Here is a 21,459-nt window from a genome sequence, read left to right on the forward strand (position 1 = left end):
GAATGTTCAGTTTTGCTTGCCGGTTAGTAGCGAGACTGAGCCTACAGCTTGTATTTCGTATTCCATTCAGAAGTTAGAAATTTATTTCGTATTGAGTGGTACAGTGAAGTATAGCAAATGTTTGTCGTGTGATACGGCAGCCTATATCTGGATTAGGAACGTATAAACATACCTATCACATCATGAATTTTTGCAATTACCGCTTAGTACGAGTATGATCACATTTTTCTTAGCCCTGAAAATGTTACTTGTCATCCCTTGTGGAAGAAACGTGATTTCCAACTCGGGTAAGAGCCGTCACCACAGTTGCGTGATTACAGCAGAAGGCCTTGAATTCCTGAACTTCACAGGATAACTTGCACCTTTGGGAAGCAAGCCTTTAGCCTCAGGAATGTTCAGTTTTGCTTGCCAGTTAGCAGTGAGATTGCTGAATAACACAGTGAGCCTATTTGTGTTTGTATTTTGCATTCTGTTCGGAAGTTAGAAATTTATTTTGTGTTGTTGTGTGGTACAGTAAGGTAAGGATTATTCTGCCCGAAGGCAGGTCCAAACCTCCGCAGAGGTGTTCCTGAGCCGGAGTTTACGTGCGGTAGGGTGGCCAGTTCCTTTCCGCTCCTCCACTCCCTTACCCCCCACCAACAACGCGTGGCAACCCATCCAACTCCTGACCACGCCCAATGTTGCTTAACTTTGGAGATCTTTGTGTGGTACAGTACAATGTAGCAAATATTTGTCATATGATACGGTAACCTATATCTGGATTAGGAACATAATCGTGTGAAATTGTCTGGCTTGATGCATATTTGTCTGATGATAGCCTAGTTATGGATACGGAGAAAGTCTTGAAATTCCTTACTAATGAAGACAAATTAAAATCTGTCAGAAAGTGGACTGGCATCTGCATCTTGAAGTGTGCACAGGTCACAAATGTTCAACTCGCACCTTCGAGTTACGACTCGATCATTCAAGTTGGTTGAAGTTTATTCAAAATGATGGCCAGTCATTCCTACCAGTCGCACATGGCCCAGTTTAACCTCCAATTCACTGTTAAAGAGTGCGACCAGAAAATAATGTTTAATAACCCACTGCTCCGAAATAAAAGGTGTCTACTAACATTTGTTTTAGAAAGAGTCTGATCTGCAATAATATTTTGTTTTTTAATTGGCTCCTGTGCATGTGTTTTCAGATTTGTTGTTTGGTGTTCTTCACAACTTTCAGTGCAATTGTTATTTTACAAACCCCAGAAGGAAAGTTTTTCATATTTGTTGTCTCGTGTTTTTCATACCTTTTAATACTTTCCTCTCATCTTTAGAAATAGTAGATTTAGTTTACACTATACACATGGATACACAACGTAAAATGCCCTCATGTAGGAAAAAGTTGTATTTAGTGTTTCCACATCCCTGTTGGATAGTTTTTATTCGTATATTCAGTAGTACGTTTTCTCGCTTAACTCATTCTTTTTGTTGTCCCCTGCAAAAATATCTTAACGAGATTTTACTGTAAATAATATTAAAATTAATCCTTTCTCTATCCTAACAGTGACAACTATGATTAATTATGCTACAGTCTTAGATATATATAAATTATGGGCAGCTTGAATGAACATAAGAATATTACAGACCTGTGTTCTGAGGTATTCATCAGCTGGAGTGCAAAGTACTTCAACTGCAGCAATATCTAGGTGCATCAGGATGTTCTTGAAAGATGGCCGGTTGCGAGGTTTCTCACTCCAGCACTGCTTGACCAACAAACGGAAACCTTCAGGACAAGTTGAAGGGATGGGTAGATGAAGAGTATAATTCCCAACACCAAACATTATAGCAGACGAGTCCACATCTTTATACGGAGTTTCACAGGTGAGAAGTTCCCATAACAGAATGCCATACGACCTAGTGGAACACAAACAATACCATATACATTACACAACTATGAGAGAGATGAGAATTGTATTAGGTTTTCCAACTAGCAGTCTACCTAGCTGATAACAGTGATAACTTGCACATGCTGAATGTTCCATACACTGGAGAAACACTACTTTACATTATGCAGCAATATTGAAATCATATGGAAACAGGAAGCTTGCAAAGTTATTGCACATAGAGTGAGTAATAGAGTCGAAACCAGGACATACATAACAAATGATAAAGATAAAATCTGTATTACCTACATTGCACATTATCATTTATGTATTTGCTCTTTGTTCACCAATCTCAGAATTTCTTCTTCTTCTCCTCCACATACCCTGTATAGTTTTTCTGAATATTGTTAGGAATTCTACAACACCAAATGCTAATGTATGAGAACTTGCTTGAAAATACTACCTCTTGAAATTAAATTGGGAAGTAAATTAGTTAGGAAATTATAAACATCGTCAGATTTCTCAAAATAAATGGACATCTACAAATACAAAATGTATCAAGCAAGCCTTCAATCTAGTCTGTCTGTAAGGTCATCAGCCCAGAGGCTTAAATAGCGCACCTCCAAAAGTTATGCAGTTACAGGGAAACTGCAAAAAAAAATTATGGTGGTGCCAAAATGAGGCATACTAGGCCACTAAGCCAGAAAGTGCTACTGCAGCACAACTGACCCTATCAGCAACATCTTTCATAACGATCAGACGCACTGGTTATGCTCCGAATGTCATTACTCAGAATCAGTCATATCCCAGCAGCTTCCATACTGTCACAGTCATAGATGAGACCGGGACTTTGGTGGAAGCTATATTTTGCTCTGACCTGAGCCAAGAGACAGATGCAAAAGTACTGCATCCATCAAGAAATGGCAGTAGGAGGAAGCTGAAAAATAATTTATTTTTCTTCAGATTTGATGTTAAATAAATTGAGCATTACTGAAAGTGATTTTTCATAGTAGGGTTGCCACTTTTTACCTAACAAATTAAGGGACATGTCACTGATAATATAAGACACTCTATGAAAATAATGGACACAGCTGATTTGAGAACAGGATTAAATTATCGTACTGGTACCTTCTATGTTCCAGGTATTATTTGTTATTTGACACAGAATTTTCTTTACATACAATGAATACTGTATCTATTTCTCATATCAGTCCACTTGTTTGTCATCAAGGAATATACAATATGTTCAATGAAGAACACATCTGAACCAAGAACACTAAGCACAAACCACACCAATTTTTCATGTTCCATAAGTTTATATAGTACACCAGGGTGTCCGAAGGGATATTTAAAAAATGCAGAACTTCTCACAGAGCTCTTTATAAATCTTTTCAGTTAACTGATAACAATCGACTGCACCTTCTAGACATGAAAAATTAATGCTTTTCTTCAAATTGAACACTTGTAGCTATGCTGCAATACACAAGTTGTAACTAAATATGTGGGAAAGCTCCGAGGATTCGATAGAGAACCTGACAACAAGCAGAACATGCCCTGTAAACATATGGTTTATTTGCTTTCGTTTCTGTGTTACAGGCACTTTGGCCTGCTCGTTCTCCCGATCTCAATCCATTAGATTTCTACTTATGGGGTCATCTGAAGCCCATTGTGTATGCCCCACCTATTCATAACATTGAAATGCTGCATCAGCGAATAGAGCAGGGGTGTCAGAAGATACAAAAAAATGCCTGGAATATGGGAACGTGTGAGACAGTCAATGATGCGGCGTATGGATGCTTGCATTGCAGCATGTGATAGCCATTTTGAGAACCTTGTCTAGAGACCTGTAAGTAGTAAATTACACTTTATCAACACAAATTACCAACCTGCATAGTGAAGTGGTCTGTGTTATGTACACCACAAACAATACCTGACACGGAAACGAAAGCAAATAAACCATATGTTTACAGGACATGTTCTGCTTGTTGACAGGTCCTCTGTAGAATCCCCGGAGCTTTCCCACATATTTAGTTACACTCTGTATAGTCTTCAGAGAAATCATAAGACTGTAGGAGATATTTTATAGCTTCATTGTAAAATTCCACGAAACATGTACTGTACCACTGTTAACCATTAAATTGCCTTAAGCAATCATTGTATCAACTAGGTGGAAAATAATAAATACTTAATTGTAAATCTATTGAAGTGCGATACGGATCATGAAACTGATTTTATGTGATCTCTATAGGTCGATGCCCCAAACAAATAACATTTAAAAAAAAGAATTTCTTTCTAAATCAATTTTTTAAATTTTATTACTAAAAATTAAGGACATCAATAGATACAAGACCTATCATTTTTGCCTGAAATTGGACTAGACAAAAAAGAATGGTTAAATGGGTGGCTAAATTTCTGAAAAACATAACTCAGAGAAACTGAATAGGTAATGTATTATCTGATCCACTTGTCGTGTATTTCAGACAAATGACGTGTCCTACCATATCTGTTGTGGTAGTTTATTTTTCAATAATAAAATTTAATAAGTGATCTAGAAAGGAGAAAATTGGAGGGAAGTTTCATGAAATTTTATAACAAAGCCCTAATATATCTCCTCCAGTGCTATGATTTCTCTGAACATAATATTACAACAAAGCTACAAGTGTTCAATTTAAAGAAAAGCATTTATTTTTCTAATCTGGAAGGGGCATATAGGTCTCTGGTAGGACACCAATTAGAGTCTGGTTCCAGTGTATAGGACACACACCAAGATTACTTTATAAGAGAACTGGAAGAGATCCAAAGGAAAGCAGCACAATTTGTTCTGGGTGATTTCTGACAAACTTTGGACTGGGAAGACTTGGGAGTAAGGAGACGGGCTGATCGACTAAGCAGGAAGTTCCGAGCTGTCGATGGAGAAATGGTATGGAATGACATTAGTAGATGAATAAGCTTGAATGGAGCTCATAAACGTAGAAAAGATAATAATATGAAGATAAAGCAGGCAAATACTCATTTATAGGAAGGGGAATTAGGGAATGGGATAATTTATAAAGGGAAATGTTGGATAAATGATTAATGATTGACTGATTTGATTGAAAGTGCTTAAATTTGTCTAAGCAGGACAGATTTGGTTTGGGGTTCATTAAGTCACTTCAGATTAGGCAAATCATCACTTACTGCATGTCCATGCATATCAAATATGCAAAAAGAAATATTTGCAAACTGTATAATGATATGCATACCGTACTTCTCATAAGAGTGAATTAAGATGATGAAGACTAAAATAGTGGTGGGGGGGAGTTTTGAAATGAAAAACATAATTCTGTGATTAAGATTTCACATACACTAAAAATGGAGTTTCCATGCCTATGACTTTGATATACTGATATCAAAAGTCACATAAAACTACTAGCTTAATAATAATTTATTATTATTATTATTATTATTATTATTATTATTATTATTATTATTATTATTATTATTATTATTATTATTATTATTATTATTATTAAATCTTTTTCAATTATTATTGTTATTTTTAGCCTTTTTCAAAGGGAATACTGTATCTTGAAGGTCATTAGCCCAAGGGAAAGATTAATAAGAAATAACAACCATAATTATAATATTATAATATATTCTAATACCGGTATATAATCAATCATCAATCAATCAAAACTAATCTGCATTTAGGGCAGTCGCCCAGGTGGCAGATTCCCTATCAGCTGTTCACCTAGTCTATTTTTAAACTATTTCAAAGAATTGAGATATTTATTGAACAACTCTAAGCAGACCCTCCAACTGGTGGAATCTGCAGATGATGATGATGATGATGATGATGATGATGATTGAACAACTCCCTTGGCAAATTATTCCAGTCCGTAACTCCTCTTCCTATAAATGAATATATAATAATTATAGCCTTTCAATTCCTCTAACCATTGATACAAATGGAAAGAAATGCATACTACTCACCATATGTCGACTTTCTCTGAACAAGGTTCGTTCCGTATAACTTCAGGGGCCATCCACGCCACAGTCCCAGCAAAACTCATTTTAGTGCTGATCTCATTCCACTCTCGACTTGTTCCAAAATCACTGATTTTTACAATTTCTCCTCGGCCAATAAGAACACTGGAACAATAAAGAACAAAATAGAACCATTTATGCAAGAATGGTGGTTGTTATCACCAACATGGCTTAATAACTGACCACTCCAAAGCAAATAAGCAAAATCCGTGACTATATTTAGTATAGATAGAACAAACAATGAAACCATCTTACATACATCCATGGAAAAAAGATAACATATTAATAAACATATGCAGAAAATTGAAAATGTCCCAATCATCTCATTTATTGTATTTGTATTGAAAGTTGCTCCTCAACAGCTTTTGAAAAATCTATCAGAACTTAAGCAGCTAAAAGAATCTTGCACTGATATTTAGAAAAAATAAAACTGTTTCTACTTGCAGGATAGTGATCAGTTTCTAGGATTAAGTAAATAAAGCATATAAACAATCTTCACCTTGGTATCTGGTTGTGTGATAATCATTTAGTATGGCTATTAGAGCTGGAAGTAGCCATTTTAAGGCAGATCTCTGATGAGAGTGAGCATCACCTGCCATGTATAGGAAACTAGGTGCTCGTGTGGTGGAGGATTGTGATATGTATGGAGTGTGAGTTGCAGGAATATTCAGGACAGTACAAATACCTAGTTCTCAAGTGAAGAGAATTAACCATTTACAATTAACATTCTATGACCCAGCCAGGAATTAAACCTGGAGCTGGACATCTGGCCCTATGAGTATGTTCAATCTTCAATTTGTCACCACGGATCTGCATTTAGGGCTGTTGCTCAGGTCGCAGATAGTCTATCAACTGTTTACCTTGCCTTTTCTTGGACAATTTCAAGGAAGTTGGAAATTTATCGAACATCATCTTTGGTAAATTATTCCAATCCCTAATTCATCTTCCTATAAATGAATATTTGCTGCCAATTTGTCCTCTTGAATTCTAACTATTTTCATATTATATGATCTTTCCTACTCTTAAAGAACTCCAATCGAGCTTGTTCATCTACTGATGTCATTCCATGGCATCTGCTTGCTGACAGCACAGAACATACCACTTATTTATTATTTTAACCATTATGGTTTGTTTTCTGGTCCGTATTGACTTATATATAATACACCACTGAAAATCACTGTTAAAGATCTTTGTCCACCTAGATTTAGATTCTCGAAACATGTACGATATTTTATTAATGCACACAATACTGCCATAAGTTCTGTCAGTACTTTCAATGCATATAACTACTAAATAAAACTATGCAAACCCATTAATATACATATATTCTGAAAAAACACAAAAAATGCTAGAGAATGAACATACTCTTATTGGAAATGATCACCATGTGCGGCAACACAGCAGCGAAGACATTGAGGCCACTCATCAATAGCTGCATGAATCATGTCCAGTGGAATTTTTTGACAGCTGATATGATTGATTTTTTCAACATCTTGATATTGCGGAGCCGTTTTTAACGTGCTATCACCTCGAGTTTCTACCACAGAGAATAATCCAATGGACTGGGGTCTGGACTTCTACTAGGCCAGTCAGCTACAGTGGCATTGGTTGCCAACCACAACTGCGTCATTTTTGCTTTGTGTGCAAGACAGCTATCCTGCTGAAAAATCCATGACTTCCCTTCAAACACCTTCTAACTGATAAATGGTATCACCTTTTCCAACAATGTCTGGTGAATAGCTGCAGAAGTCTTTACTTCACCTTCACAAAAATACACCTCCGATGCTCCCCGTCAGGAAACCGCCCACCATACCATGACAGAAGCAGGGTGACGTCTGTGCTGCACACATGGGACTTCCTCTCTTGCTTCCTTGGAGGACTGCGCTTACATACAATCGTTTTCATCCTTAAATGGCTCTTTCCACAGTGATATTTTTCATCTGTGAATAGGATGTTGCAATACTGGCTCCCCCCACACATCGTTAAGAAAGCCTGAGATCGAACTCAGCGTATCTCCTTCAATTTTTCAGCTAGTAAATGTTGTGTGTATCTTTCATATGCACCAACACATAAATCATCCTTCAAAATACGTGCCATAGTTCATGGAGATACATTCTGGATTCATTTCATGAGACATTCATTCAGAATCTTTGCACAAACAGCATTCACAACTTCTTTTCTGCGTACACACCTAGGACGGCCCAACCTGATGCGAACAACAGTTGCACCCATTTGTTTAAACTATGCTATTGTATATAACACAAATCATGCAATGATACCGAGAGGTTTCAGCATAGAAAGAATTTCCTTAGCTCGCTTTACGCAATGAAATACTGCCAATACAGTGATACGATACTCATACATTCACCACTCCCATCTTTTACTGCTGCCTGCTGTTGGCACACTACAAGTTGGTTACTGGTGGAGTCATGAAGATGACCTTGTAGATGACGACATACAGCATTGCGACACTTCTTCATTCACAATTACCATACCATTTTATTACCTTGATTACTGTATTTAGCAATAACCTGTTAAAAACAACTTGTATTGATCCCAATAGATCTAAGAGTCCCCTGAATAAGACTTCTTTAACACATAAGTACAGCCATATTTAAATACACTAGAGTCCCGTTAATCCGAACCCCGTTAATCCGAAAGTCCGGTTAGTCCGAACTGAAATATTCAATTTTAAAAATTCTCCTTATTGAAATGAAAGAAGATATTATGGATGCATTTTACTAGTCATATTTTACTAGAATAAGTTAATGTAAACAATTACACATCATAAACCATCAATCACTGGTCATTTATCTTTACAAAGTCTGTTAGTTTCTTTTGCCATAGTGACTGGAACCTACTCGAAGATGTAGTGTTTAACCAGCGTCTCATAAACATCACATTAGTCGGCGTAGCAGCGGACGACAAGTTCTAAGGCGGCCGTGGCATCTGAATGTGACACTAGTTGTTCATTGTGGTCTTCTTTGTCGTCACTCTGTTCCTCATCAAGTCCAGATTCCTTCTCCACCATAGCTACAATTTCTTGGTCTCTTTGTAATTGATGACAGTCAGCTTTGATCCACACGCTAATGTCATTTTCACTATTGCTTTCTCCTCTACGGGTTCTTAAATACCCTACTGTAATTTTATACAGTATGTTATTAATATAACTACTAAAGAATGAATGTTTAAAATTACAGTATGTACTGTACTATACTGTAGAAACTATATTCCTCAGACGGTTGAGGCGCTGACATTCTGACCCCAACTTGGCAGGTTCGATCCTGGCTCATTCCGGTGGTATTTGTAGGTGCTCAAATACGTCAGCCTCGTGTAAGTAGATTTACTGGCATGTAAAAGAACTCCTGCAGGAGAAAATCCCGGCACCTAGGCGTCTCCGGAAACCGTAAAAGTAGTTAGCGGGACGTAGAAACAATAACATTATTATCGGAAAATATTTTCCGGTTAATCCGAAAATTTCGTAATCCGAACAGACTCTGGTCCCAATTAGTTCGGATTAATGAGACTCTACTGTACTCTTTCAACACCTATTAAATGCACGAAGGTTTCATCATGCAACCTTGGGCACACGATATATAATTTTTCCTTTTATTCTCATTTTAACCATTGGTGTAGTAACTACAACACAAATAAGTGAACCAATTGATCCTACAACAATGAGGAGTTGTGGACAACACTAAGAAAACTGCTAGGTTGAGTATCTCAGCCAGTAGAGTACTGAATTTCTGAGCTCAAGTTGGCAGGTTCAATCCTGGTTCAGTATGGTGGTACTTGAAGGTGCTCAAATAATACACTATCCTCCTGTTCACTTACTAGTAGATTTACTAGCATGTAAAACTTTTCCTACGGTGCAAAATTCCAGCAATACGGTGTCTCCAAAAACTGTAATTGGGGTCCATCATTGACGGTTTAGGCAGTGCATGCCAAAAAACCTCAGATGGTCTTGTTTTCTTTGACTTCCTTTACAGGTAGTTACTAGATAAAAAAAACATTATTATTATTATTATTATTATTATTATTATTATTATTATTATTATTATTATTATTATTATTATTATTATTATTATTATTAAGGAAATTGTTGCACATGGCTGAAATAAATAGAGATTGTACATACTTAGGACTTTTGAGGTCACGGTGGATGATCTTGTGAGAGTGCAGATAATGCATTCCTGAAGCAATCTGCTTAGACCAGCTGACGAGACGGATAGGTGGGACTTCTTCTCCATCCTTGAGTAGGTTGTAGAGAGGACCATACGGGCAATACTCCATTACAATACAGTAGCAGGGAGCCTGAGTACACACACCTCTGTAGATGAAAGAACACGGTTACATTGATATTTTATTAGTTTAATAATGTAGTAATAATCTGTTAAACATTGGGCATACAGGAAAAATAATAGCTGCTATGTCTTAAAATACAGATTTTTTTACTAATCAGATAGGTATCCTACCAACAAAACTGTCCAGACACGAAACAAAGTAAACGTAATCTACATAACTTATAGTACATAATCAACCAAGCAGCAACAGAACTACTCAATGTAAAATTTTAACAATACTCACAAATACCGGTATTTATTGCTACCAACAAAAACTGTTTATTCCACACAAATGGATCACTCAGGCACAAAATATTTCTGTTATGTTAAGTAATAACAACATCAGTATGGTTATGAGGGTTTTAACGAATTATAGCAAGGAAGTAAAGAAGAAGGCATGTAAGTTTTTGGTAAGACCCCAATCAGTATATGGAACCCACACCCGAAATGCTTTATATGTGAATCAGAAATGATCCAAAGAAAAGCTGCATGATTTGATCTGGAAGATTTTTGATAAAAATGTTGCAATATTCGGGCTGGGAAGACTTTGGAGTAAGGGGATGAGCTGCTCGACTAAGCGGCATGTTCCAAGCTTTCAGCAGAGAGATGATGTGGAATGACAATAGGAGACTAATAAGCTTTAGTGGAGCTTTTAAAGGTACAAAAGATTTGAAGTTAAAGTTGGAACTCAAGAGGACGAATTGGGGAAAATATTCATTTACAGGAAGAGGAATTAAGGTTTACAATAATTTATCACAGGAAATGGTGGATAAAATTTCCAAATTCATTGAAATCATTTAAGGAAAGACTATGTAAATAAATGGTAGGAAATATATCACATGGGCGACAATGCTAAATGGAAATAATTTATGATTGACATTGATTGATATGGAAGACATTTACTGAAATGATTAATTCCAAGTGGGTTCTTGTGTCTTATAACATGTATATTTTAAAGTATGATTATATCAACCAATGAAAGTTCATTACCCTGGAAATATGCAACACAAAGCGATTATTATATAAAGTACGGTAATTAAAATATACTGGTATAAGAAATAAGCTCAATCACGTGCCTGAAATCAGCTACAGATGTTTCAAGTAAGGAGGATTTTAAATTAGTAATGAAATTATATATCTGGAACCACTAATTCAAAATAATTTGGTGTTTTTTAATTTCCAATCTTTCTATTTTTGACGCCTTGTTTGAGAGGTTCAAATGTAATGCAAATTGAGTTCACTCACTGCAATGTATTGTTCAAAGGAAGAATAAGCACATGGTATTGCATGTTCTTCACATTTAATATTTTATCAGAAAATTACAGTATTATCAACTAAGTTTTATGTTCTGAGCTGTCAGCAGAGAGTTGGTGTGGAATGACATTAGCAGACAACTAAGCTCGAGTGGAGCTTTTAAAAGTAGGGAGGACCATAATATGAAGATAAAGTTGGAATTCAAGAGGACAAATTGGGACAAATATTAATTTACAGGAAGAGGAATTAGGGACCAGAATTATTTATCAAGGGAAATGTTAGATAAAATTTCCAAGTTCTTTGAAACCCTGTGTAACTAAAACACACACTGCATCTATAGGTTCAATTGTTTCTGATAAAAATGTACCTAGGAAGAACACTACATCTAGAGATCAGGCCAGCTAGGAAGATGTCTGGTCACAAGCGCACTTTGAATGAGCCGGTGTAGCATAGCCCTTTCAACCAGAGCTTCTGCTACAAGGACAAATGAGTGCATAAGTTTATACTCAGCTGTCTAATTGTGCGTGCTGCTTTCAAAATTCTTGTTGTGTTGTAACTGTGGCGAGTGGTGTACGTTAGGTCTTCCTGGCAGTATAGAAGGTGATAATGTCTCTAATTTACAACCGGAAGGGAATTCCAGTAACTGAACATGTTTTGTGTCAAGGAAATCTGTGGAGTGTTACATGTCCGTTATAACAAATATTTTGGGCCGACTGTACATCAACACAACACCAAGTGAGAAGGAAAGTCAGTGTTCTCACTCCCACGTTTCTGCTCTCTCACTCACACATATTAATATTCCCAATAAACACAAACATGTCGTGGGTTTCAGCCATTGTCAGTGTAATATACTTGCTATGATGCAATCCTGCCAATTCAGAAGTCCATGTTCAAATTGCCCCCCAGCGAAGTTTTCTTCTTTGATTGGTCCTCTTAAGCCAGTTTTAAGTCATGTGCAGATTTAGGAACATTGCCTTGCTAAGGCCACTTGAATTTGCTAGCAAAATAATCCCATTGGCTAACTTGCGCAGCTGATAAATTGACAATGGCACGGCACATCACTTTACTTTTTCAATCACTCTAATGCTCATATATCTGGTTCACATTATTTCTGACCACCCTGTATACTGTACACATTGAAAGAGCTTTGTTTATGTGCACTTCATTTATCTAATATTGTATGCACTGTAAGTTATCCATAAACTACATCAGTTATATTGAGATGCCTCTGTGGATCTGTGGTAGAGTGTTGACCTCTAGATTCCAAGATAGTGGGTTCAAACCTGGCAGAGGTAGTCGGATTGTTGAAGGGTAAAGAAAAGTCCGTTTGACACTCCATTTTGCATGATGTTGGTGTGTAAAACATCTCGGGTGACACATATGGTACTTACCTGACAAAAAATTCATTAAAAATGACCAAAGATGCTCGAAAGAGATTCAGTTTGCTCTGCTATCTAGCAGGCCTAGAGTAAAGCAGAACATCAAAACTGACGAGCAGACAGCCAGATGGCATTAAATTAAAATATCTGCATACAGTAGCTGAGCCCATGTCTTTTTTTATTATTATTATTATTATTATTATTATTATTATTATTATTATTATTATTATTATTATTATTATTATTATTATTATTATTATTATTATTATTATTATTATTGTTATTATTATTATTATTATTATTAATAACTTAAAAATATACACTCCAATTAAATATGCAGCTGCACAAGGAATACAAAATACAGAGTACACATCATAACAATAAGTAAAGTGAAAGGCATCAAAGAAGATACTGGACAGTTTTAAAGGCCACACTACAATGAACTAATGTTTTCGACATAGTACACCAGGCACAAAAACTGGATTACTGGACATGCCAGACTACTGAACGGTCATATTATGGAGATTGTACTATATTCATATTTCTGATGATCACCATCTCCCACCCAAAGATGTGAATGAGGGATAATTTTACCTTCATAATATTGTACTAGGAAGAAGTCGTCATCAAAGATAGAAGAGCATGACTTTGGGAGACATGGCTGTAGTTCTGTTCAATGATATAGCAGTTTCAATATATGTTGAGTAACTGTCTGTTATCCAGGCTGCCACCCATGTAAAATCTTAAAGAGCTGCTACCTCCTTTCGGAAAGAAAAAAAAAACATAACCCCATGGCACTACAGCCCTGAAGGGTCTTGGCCTATCAAGCGACAACTGCTCAGCCCGAAGGCCTGCAGATTATAAGGTGTCATATGGTCAGCATGACGAATCCTCTCTGCCGTTATTCTTGGCGTTCTAGACCGGCTCTTTTCGAAGAACCTTTCATTAATATGGTAGCTTGACACCTACTTATGTGATATCTTTATATATAACCGTTTTCCTAATTCATGCACGCTTCCTTACAGTGACAAGGTCACATAATAAAAATATGTGAAGGTTAGCAGTAATTATTACTATTAAAATAAATAAAAATAACCCAAAATGTGAAAATTACACCGTTTTCTCAGAAGTAAATATAATTCTTAGTGTTTCACAAAATAATGATAACATTCTAATAGGATACCTTATTTTGTAGTGGAGATGGTACCAATTTTTTTAAACTCAAAGAACTTGATAGCTGCAGTCGCTTAAGTGCGGCCAGTATCCAGTATTTGGGAGATAGTGGGTTCAAACCTCACTGTCGGCAGCCCTGAAGATGGTCTTCCACGGTTTCCCATTTTCACACCAGGCAAACGCTGGGGCTGTACCTTAATTAAGGTTATGGCGCTCCCTTCCCACTCCTAGCTCTTTCCTCTCCCATGGTCGCCATAAGACCTATCTGTGTCAGTGCGACATAAAGCAACTTATAAAAATAATTTCAAGCTGGCCCTGTAGTGTAGGGGGTAGCATGCTGGCGTCTTACCCGGAGGCTCCAAGTTCGATTCCCAACCAAGTCAGGGATCTTTACCTGGATCTGAAGCCCAATCAGCCTACGTGGTTAAAATTGAGGCGTTACCTGACGGTGAGATAATGGCCCCAGTCCAGAAAGCCAAGAATAAAGCTGAGAGGATTCGTCATGCCGAACACACCACAGCACACCTCATAATCTGTACTCTGCAGGCCTTTGGGCTGAATGGTGGTCACTTGCTTCATCACTGAGCTCTTCATTCCACCTAATGATTCAGTTACAAAGCCAGTTTATATCACACATAACTATGAATCTGCCCTTCCCAATGGGTTGAATATTTTGAGATTATCACATGTTCTTTCTTTCTTTCTTTCTTTCTTTCTTTCTTTCTTCAAAACACTTGGCAGCATCCACTATTTTAAAGTCTTCTGGTTTATTAATAAAGAATTGAAGTAAATATAAAGTAACACACTGAGCCTTGCAAAACAGATTACATTTTTTCATTCCACAGTTATATGTAACATTATATAAAATCTTGTTTTTCACCATTTTCAACAGCTAAATTGGAAAAGCTTAAATTCCACAAAGCAGTAAATTGAAAACTCAAATGGCAAGTTTTAGTTCCTAAAATGCTATATTAACCACCAACTCTAATGATCACAAAATGTTTAAAATGTTCAAATTATTGCATTTCTTTTAAAGAAATTATTGCTTTTCTTATAAAAGCAAAGAAGCAATACACACTGCAATGATCAATATGGATGTGCACTCCTGCCACATAGAGAAATTACACCCAACTATTCATAAAAGTGGCTAGAACTAACACTGTGTTCACCAATGTCTTTTGGTCACTAGCAGAAAATAACAAGTCTGTGTAGAAATCTTTAACATAAAATTATTTGAGTATTTCTGTATTGTTAAAAGGCACATGTATAATGTCTTTGTAAACCCAGTTTTATGTTGCCAGAATTTTAAAGTTGCTAATAGGATGGACTTAAAATCATTAAAAAGTGGAGGATACTTTGATGAATAAATGTTTCTTAAATGCACATAATTTTGTTTTCATTCATCCTTAGAAATGCTCGGAAATTACAGGACAACCCAGAGGAACTAGCCAGGAGGAAGTCTACTGGAATCATACTTACTTGAACTGGACGATGTTGGGGTGATTGAGTTTCCTGAGATTCCGAATGTCCGTTTCCTTCTGATCTCGAACCTTCTTCACTGCCACCACCTCACCTTTCAGCTTGCCACTGAACACAGCACCTTGTGCTCCAGAACCTAGCCACTGGAGGTCACTGATGTTCTCAAAGGGAATCTCCCAGTCATCTGGAAAGGAAGGGAACACAATGTACATATTTTCTTCTTTTCCTTAATCTTCACACGCTCATACTATCATTTATCCGAACATTCTATCACATATATTAGTTTCATTTTCCTGCATTGATAACTCTCAATTATAAATTCTACCAGTCTCTCAATTATAAATTCTACCAGTCATACTCTTTCTGCACCATTGAGAAATACCTCCAAAAAATACTTTCTTTCCTCTTCAACAATACCAATCTCTTTTCTTCCTTTTAACACTCTCAGGACCAAGCCTATATTTTATACTTGTCCCCAGAAACCAGGCAATGTTAGTGATTTTCAAAAACTTTCCCCCTGTACCTAGTCACTGGATTTTAAATTGTGATACACCATCTGAAGGTGCAGTCTTCAACATGCTATGCTGTGAGATTAAAATTGACTTGTATTCATTCATTTTTTCCATTCCTATCATTACTTACATTTTGATAATTGAGGGGCCCAGGAGTAAATGGTAAAGGACACAGAGTGTTCAATAGCAACCACAAACTTGTCAACATTGTGATTCAATTGTAATGTACCATGTGATAAATAATAAGTATGATTTCCTTAGGATGCAGATGGAGTAATACTGACAACACCACAATAAAGAGAAAGTAGATTGGAAGAATATTTTCATTACTTCTTACATGCAACAGCATGCAAGAGGATATCTAACAGCCAGAAAACACTGCAATAGTTGGCAGTTGATGATGTAGGAATAGATGAAGTCACAAAAGAAATGATACAGAGTACTCCATACAATATGGAAATGGAAATAATCCTCAGAATATTGACAAAGGTGAATTACTGTACATTTTTTAAGAAAGGAGATACTGTAAAATGGTGTTTAATAATTAGAGAAGAATCAGAATTATATCTAAAGCAAAGTCACCTCCGTACAGGCCATGAAGGCCCTTGGAGGAGTGGAAGGTAAAGGCTTCCACCATTGTTAACCTCAGCACGTGATGGGGTAGGGTGGTTAGCTCTACGCCCGGCCGCCTTTGCTCCCAGGAATTAACCTGGTACTCATTTTTGGTGTTAACCTCAGGACCATATGCACCTCCGGAAGTGGAAATCTCGTTTCTTAAATTTTACGACTTCCTGACAGGGATTTGAACCCATGACCTTCCGGGCGAACCGAGCACGCCTTTACCGCCTCGGTCAGGCAGCCCCTGAATTATATATAATGTTTGTAAAATAATGGAAGTAATCATGTTTTACTCCTAACAGTTTAGTTGAAGCCTGGGGGCAAAGGGAAAAGAGGGGCGAGTACCGTGAGTCAGTGGTTGCATTTTACTCGCGAACACAACACACATCCATGTTAACAGCTACATAGGTCATTGGGTTACCAAACCAGACAAAGTGCACCTATACAGTAATGCACTGCTGGAGACCATGGTTTCCTTATATTAAAACACTCAGCAAACATACCAGAACAACCTGTGAAAGTTTGTTGGTGAGTTCATAACCACTCTATACATCAATGAGCAATACTGTGCCATATTGCCAAACAAAATATACCACAAGACCAGTTTCAAGTAATACAGTGACCACCAAACCAGATGCTCACAGCAAGCTGACGGGAAGGACAGGCTGTATTCTCCCAGAACCCTACCGGTCCTTTCCTCTGGAGACAGCCACTGTTCTCTACAACAAGAAAGAATTAAGAAACAGCTTCATCATCATAATAGAATAGGAAAGAAATGAAAAGCAAGCAAAAATTTTCCTGTTCTTACTTTCATGTCATAGCAGCTGCTGAAAATTATTTTCAATTTAATTTATGCGGACGTGGCATCTTCGAAAGGAATTTCCGTGACATGCATCACAATTTGCAATCTGTTATTTCATTTATAACTCTCCTGATTTAGCTTTCCATGGCCTCAGCTATACAAGGTTTGTTCTTCCAGCCTTTCTGTTTCAAATATCTGCACAAAGATACACTGAGATCTGGAGAACAAGCTGGCCATAATCCAGTGTGCTACTTTTTTTTTTTTTTTTCCTAGGGGCTTTACGTCACACCGACACAGATAGGTCTTATGGCGACGATGGGATAGGAAAGGCCTAGGAGTTGGAAGGAAGCGGCCGTGGCGTTAATTAAGGTACAGCCCCAGCATTTGCCTGGTGTGAAAATGGGAAACCACAGAAAACCATCTTCAGGGCTGCCGATAGTGGGATTCGAACCTACTATCTCCCGGATGGCAGTGTGCTACTAATTATGCGGTCACCAAACACATTTCTAATTGCAGTCATAGAATTATGTGCAGTGTGGGCCATAGTAACATCTTTCTGAAAGTAGGCAAAGGCTCTTTTTCCTCAGTTAACATGATGAAGATGGGATGCAAAATAGTGGCCAGGTATTGTTATGAGATCAGTGTTTCATAAATAAAGTATGGCTCCAATTATCCTTTGTCCACTAACTGCACACAAACCAAACACCAATTTTCATGTCATGAAGACCTTCTTCTGTATTGTGTGGGGATTTTCACCCAGTGTCAAGTATTGTGAAATTTAAAGTAGCCTACCCACTGAGATCAAACCAAGCTTTGTCACAGATGATCAAAAGCGAAGGATCTAAATCTCCATCATGCATGGATTGTAGCAGCTGCCGGTAGAAGTTAACACAAGTGATGAGATCTGCAATATGGAAAATATGTGAGGAAACTTTTCATAACTTTGTAAGTGTTCTCATCACCAAGATGGGCGAGTTACCAGTCCTATGTACCGAACAGCTATACAGTTCATTGAGGGTTAATCTGAAATGTGGTTTGCATACCTTCAAGTTTTCATCAATTAAGACTCTCTTTATAATGCCTTTTGCCGGACTGAGTGGCTCAGACGGTTGACAGGCTGGCCTTCTGACCCCAACTTGGCAGGTTTGATCCTGGCTCAGTCTGGTGGTATTTGAAGGTGATCAAATACGTCAGCTTCGTGTCAGTAGATTTAACGCCACGTAAAAGAACTCATGCGGGACAAAATTCTGGCACCTCGGCGTCTCCGAAAACCGTTAAAATAATTAGTGAGATGTAAAGCAAATAACATTATTATTATAATGCCTTTTCTGTATAAGACCAACCCAGTTGCACACCATTTTTCAAAAAAAGCTTAGACATATAGTTTTGATGGTATAGAACTTTCTGGAAATTGTTTGCAATACTTCCACACATACCTATCATACAGTTTCTTTTATAAAATATGTTTCAATAATGAACACTCATTGCTCAATGGTGTACTTAACCATGATAGATAATTGTTACTGTGCACATTATAATCAAAATTACTGAGCGCATCAAGTAAACCATGTCTCACTAATGCAAGTAGAGAGATTTACTAATGACTGAGCTTTACAGGACAGAGGATGTCTTGCACCAGGCGGCTTCTTGCTTATCCCTTGGGTGGGGGGAATACAGTCTGTCCTTCCCATCACTCGCTATGCATACCTTACTGAGTATGCCGTAAACTCTTGTTTGGTGTTCACTCTATACAGACAGAAACATGAGAAGGAACATACAACAGGATAAACTCAATAACAAGTCAGCTGAAGAGGGACCAATAGAAAAGGGCAAGGACAATCTCCACATCTTCATACACTCCTATCTTCAAGTAGATGTTCTATCTCCTTATAAATCTCAATTCTTCTACATCCATTTCTTCTCAGCCCCTGATGAGCTTCTTTCTGCTTCCCTGTTTAACCACAATGTCATTAGATCAACATTTTATAAGGGATCATCTTAACATACCTGCAGTCATGATGTGGAAAGTGTGAGATAAGAAGAAAGCTGGTTAAACACAGGAAGAGGGAAGAGACTATAGGATAAAGATAAATGCAGGTAGTAAAAGGTTAAGAACACAGGACAAACACAAAAAAGAGAAAGAAACAAATAAGTCTCAAATCAAGTCATTGTATTCATCTTAATAATAATGTTATTTGTTTTACGTCCCACTAACCACTTTTTTAAGGTCTTCGGAGACGCCGAGGTGCCGGAATTTAGTCCCGCAGGAGTTCTTTTACGTGCCAGTAAATCTACCGACACGGGGCTGTCGTATTTGAGCACCTTCAAATACCACCGGACTGAGCCAGGATCGAACCTGCCAAGTTGGGGTTAGAAGGCCAGCGCCTTAACCGTCTGAGCCACTCAGCCCGGCTGTATTCATCTTATTGTACATTCCAGTTCATTTCCCCATTTCTATTTGACACTTGTTTGTTCCTTCTCATTATGTACAAATTCATTGTGAATCTTTCCTAATCACACTTTCAGAGGAGACACAATGTCATACTTTTGAATGAAAATAGGTAACAGAAACTTTCTCGCAGTTGACACAAGTATAATTAGAAATAAACAAGCTTGGCAGTTAAAACTGAAGTCATCTAATTTTAGGTGGCATTGTAAAGAAAGAGGTGAAGATTTTTAATTTCTAAAATCACACATGAATTCATCATGATCTGAAAACAGAAATATTTTTCATATATGACATTAAACGATGTATGTTCCAATAATCAACACTTTATTAGGTACAATTTATAAAAATTCAATAAATAAGTACCAGTTTTGATTCCCTTGGAATCATCCTCAGCTTATTCCAAGGGAATTTTTTTTTTGCTAGGGGCTTTACGTCGCACCGACACAGATAGGTCTTATGGCGACGATGGGATAGGAAAGGCCTAGGAGTTGGAAGGAAGCGGCCGTGGCCTTAATTAAGGTACAGCCCCAGCATTTGCCTGGTGTGAAAATGGGAAACCACGGAAAACCATCTTCAGGGCTGCCGATAGTGGGATTCGAACCTACTATCTCCCGGATGCAAGCTCACAGCCGCGCGGTACTTATTTATTTAATTTGTATAAATTGTACCTATTAAAGTGTTGATTGTTGAAACGTCCATCGTTTAATGTCTTATCGCATATGATAGTTATGTGTCAATACAGAAATGAAGATACTTATGAAACAGAAATATGTTATAAAATTATATAAGCATTACCAAATATTGCTAACTAACCTTGACGACCTTTGAGTTCGTTTGTGGCTGCCTTGCCAATAATAGTCCAAACCGGCCTTAAACAGCCCAGAAGTCCGTCAATCCAACCGCGATGCGTGGCTGAAGCATCTTGGTAACCAACACTCAGTCCCGAAGTGGTGTGGGGATGCTTAGTAGAGTCACTCTCATGGCTACAGTTGCAAGCAGCAGAGGGCTGGGGGGATGCTTCTAGTTGCGACTGGAGGCTCAGTTGGCCAAGTTCCTCCTTTATGCATAGGATACTGCAAGAACAAAGAGAAATGCAATTAGTTTAACAGATCAAATAGTATTTTCTAAAACTTCTCTTGCATGCTAAACTTTTGTTTTAACAACATAGCTTACAAAAAAAAAAAAAAAAAAAAAAAAGAAGTTAACCTGAAAAAATGCTTATATGGAGAAAGTTGACTATTCCACAGATGAAAAAAAAGGATTGTAACAAACAATAAAATACTGTACATTTGATTTAATGGTATTCCTTATGGATTTATTGTTATTTAATCTGTTTACACTCCAGGGTTGGTTTTTCCCATGGACTCAGCAAGGGGTCCCACCTCTACTGCCTGAATGGCAGTGTCCTGGAGCATGAGATGTTTGGTTGGGGATACAGCTGGTGAGGAGAACCAGTTTCTCACGCAGGCGGCCTCACCTGCTATGCTGAACAGGGGCCTTATGTGGAATGGGAAGATTGGAAGGGATAGGCAAGGAAGCAGCCATGGCCTTAAGTTAGGTACC

The 21,459-nt window shown here is 37.5% G+C and overlaps 1 protein-coding gene across 2 annotated transcripts in view; it reads right to left on the bottom strand.

Moving 5' to 3' along the window:
• wnd (wallenda) overlaps positions 1–21,459 on the bottom strand; it is a 314,722-nt gene that overhangs the window by 33,897 nt on the left and 259,366 nt on the right. For both annotated transcript variants that reach the window (XM_067147300.2, XM_067147299.2), the window contains exons 2-6: positions 20,710–20,969; positions 15,516–15,699; positions 10,026–10,217; positions 5,834–5,992; positions 1,625–1,892 (exon numbers count right to left, since the gene is read on the bottom strand). In XM_067147300.2, coding sequence (XP_067003401.2) covers positions 1,625–1,892; positions 5,834–5,992; positions 10,026–10,217; positions 15,516–15,699; positions 20,710–20,969 — 1,063 coding nt within the window. The remainder of the gene's footprint in view (positions 1–1,624; positions 1,893–5,833; positions 5,993–10,025; positions 10,218–15,515; positions 15,700–20,709; positions 20,970–21,459) is intronic.

The sequence above is a fragment of the Anabrus simplex genome, chromosome 5 (assembly GCF_040414725.1).
Source record: "Anabrus simplex isolate iqAnaSimp1 chromosome 5, ASM4041472v1, whole genome shotgun sequence".
Lineage (NCBI taxonomy): Eukaryota > Metazoa > Arthropoda > Insecta > Orthoptera > Tettigoniidae > Anabrus > Anabrus simplex.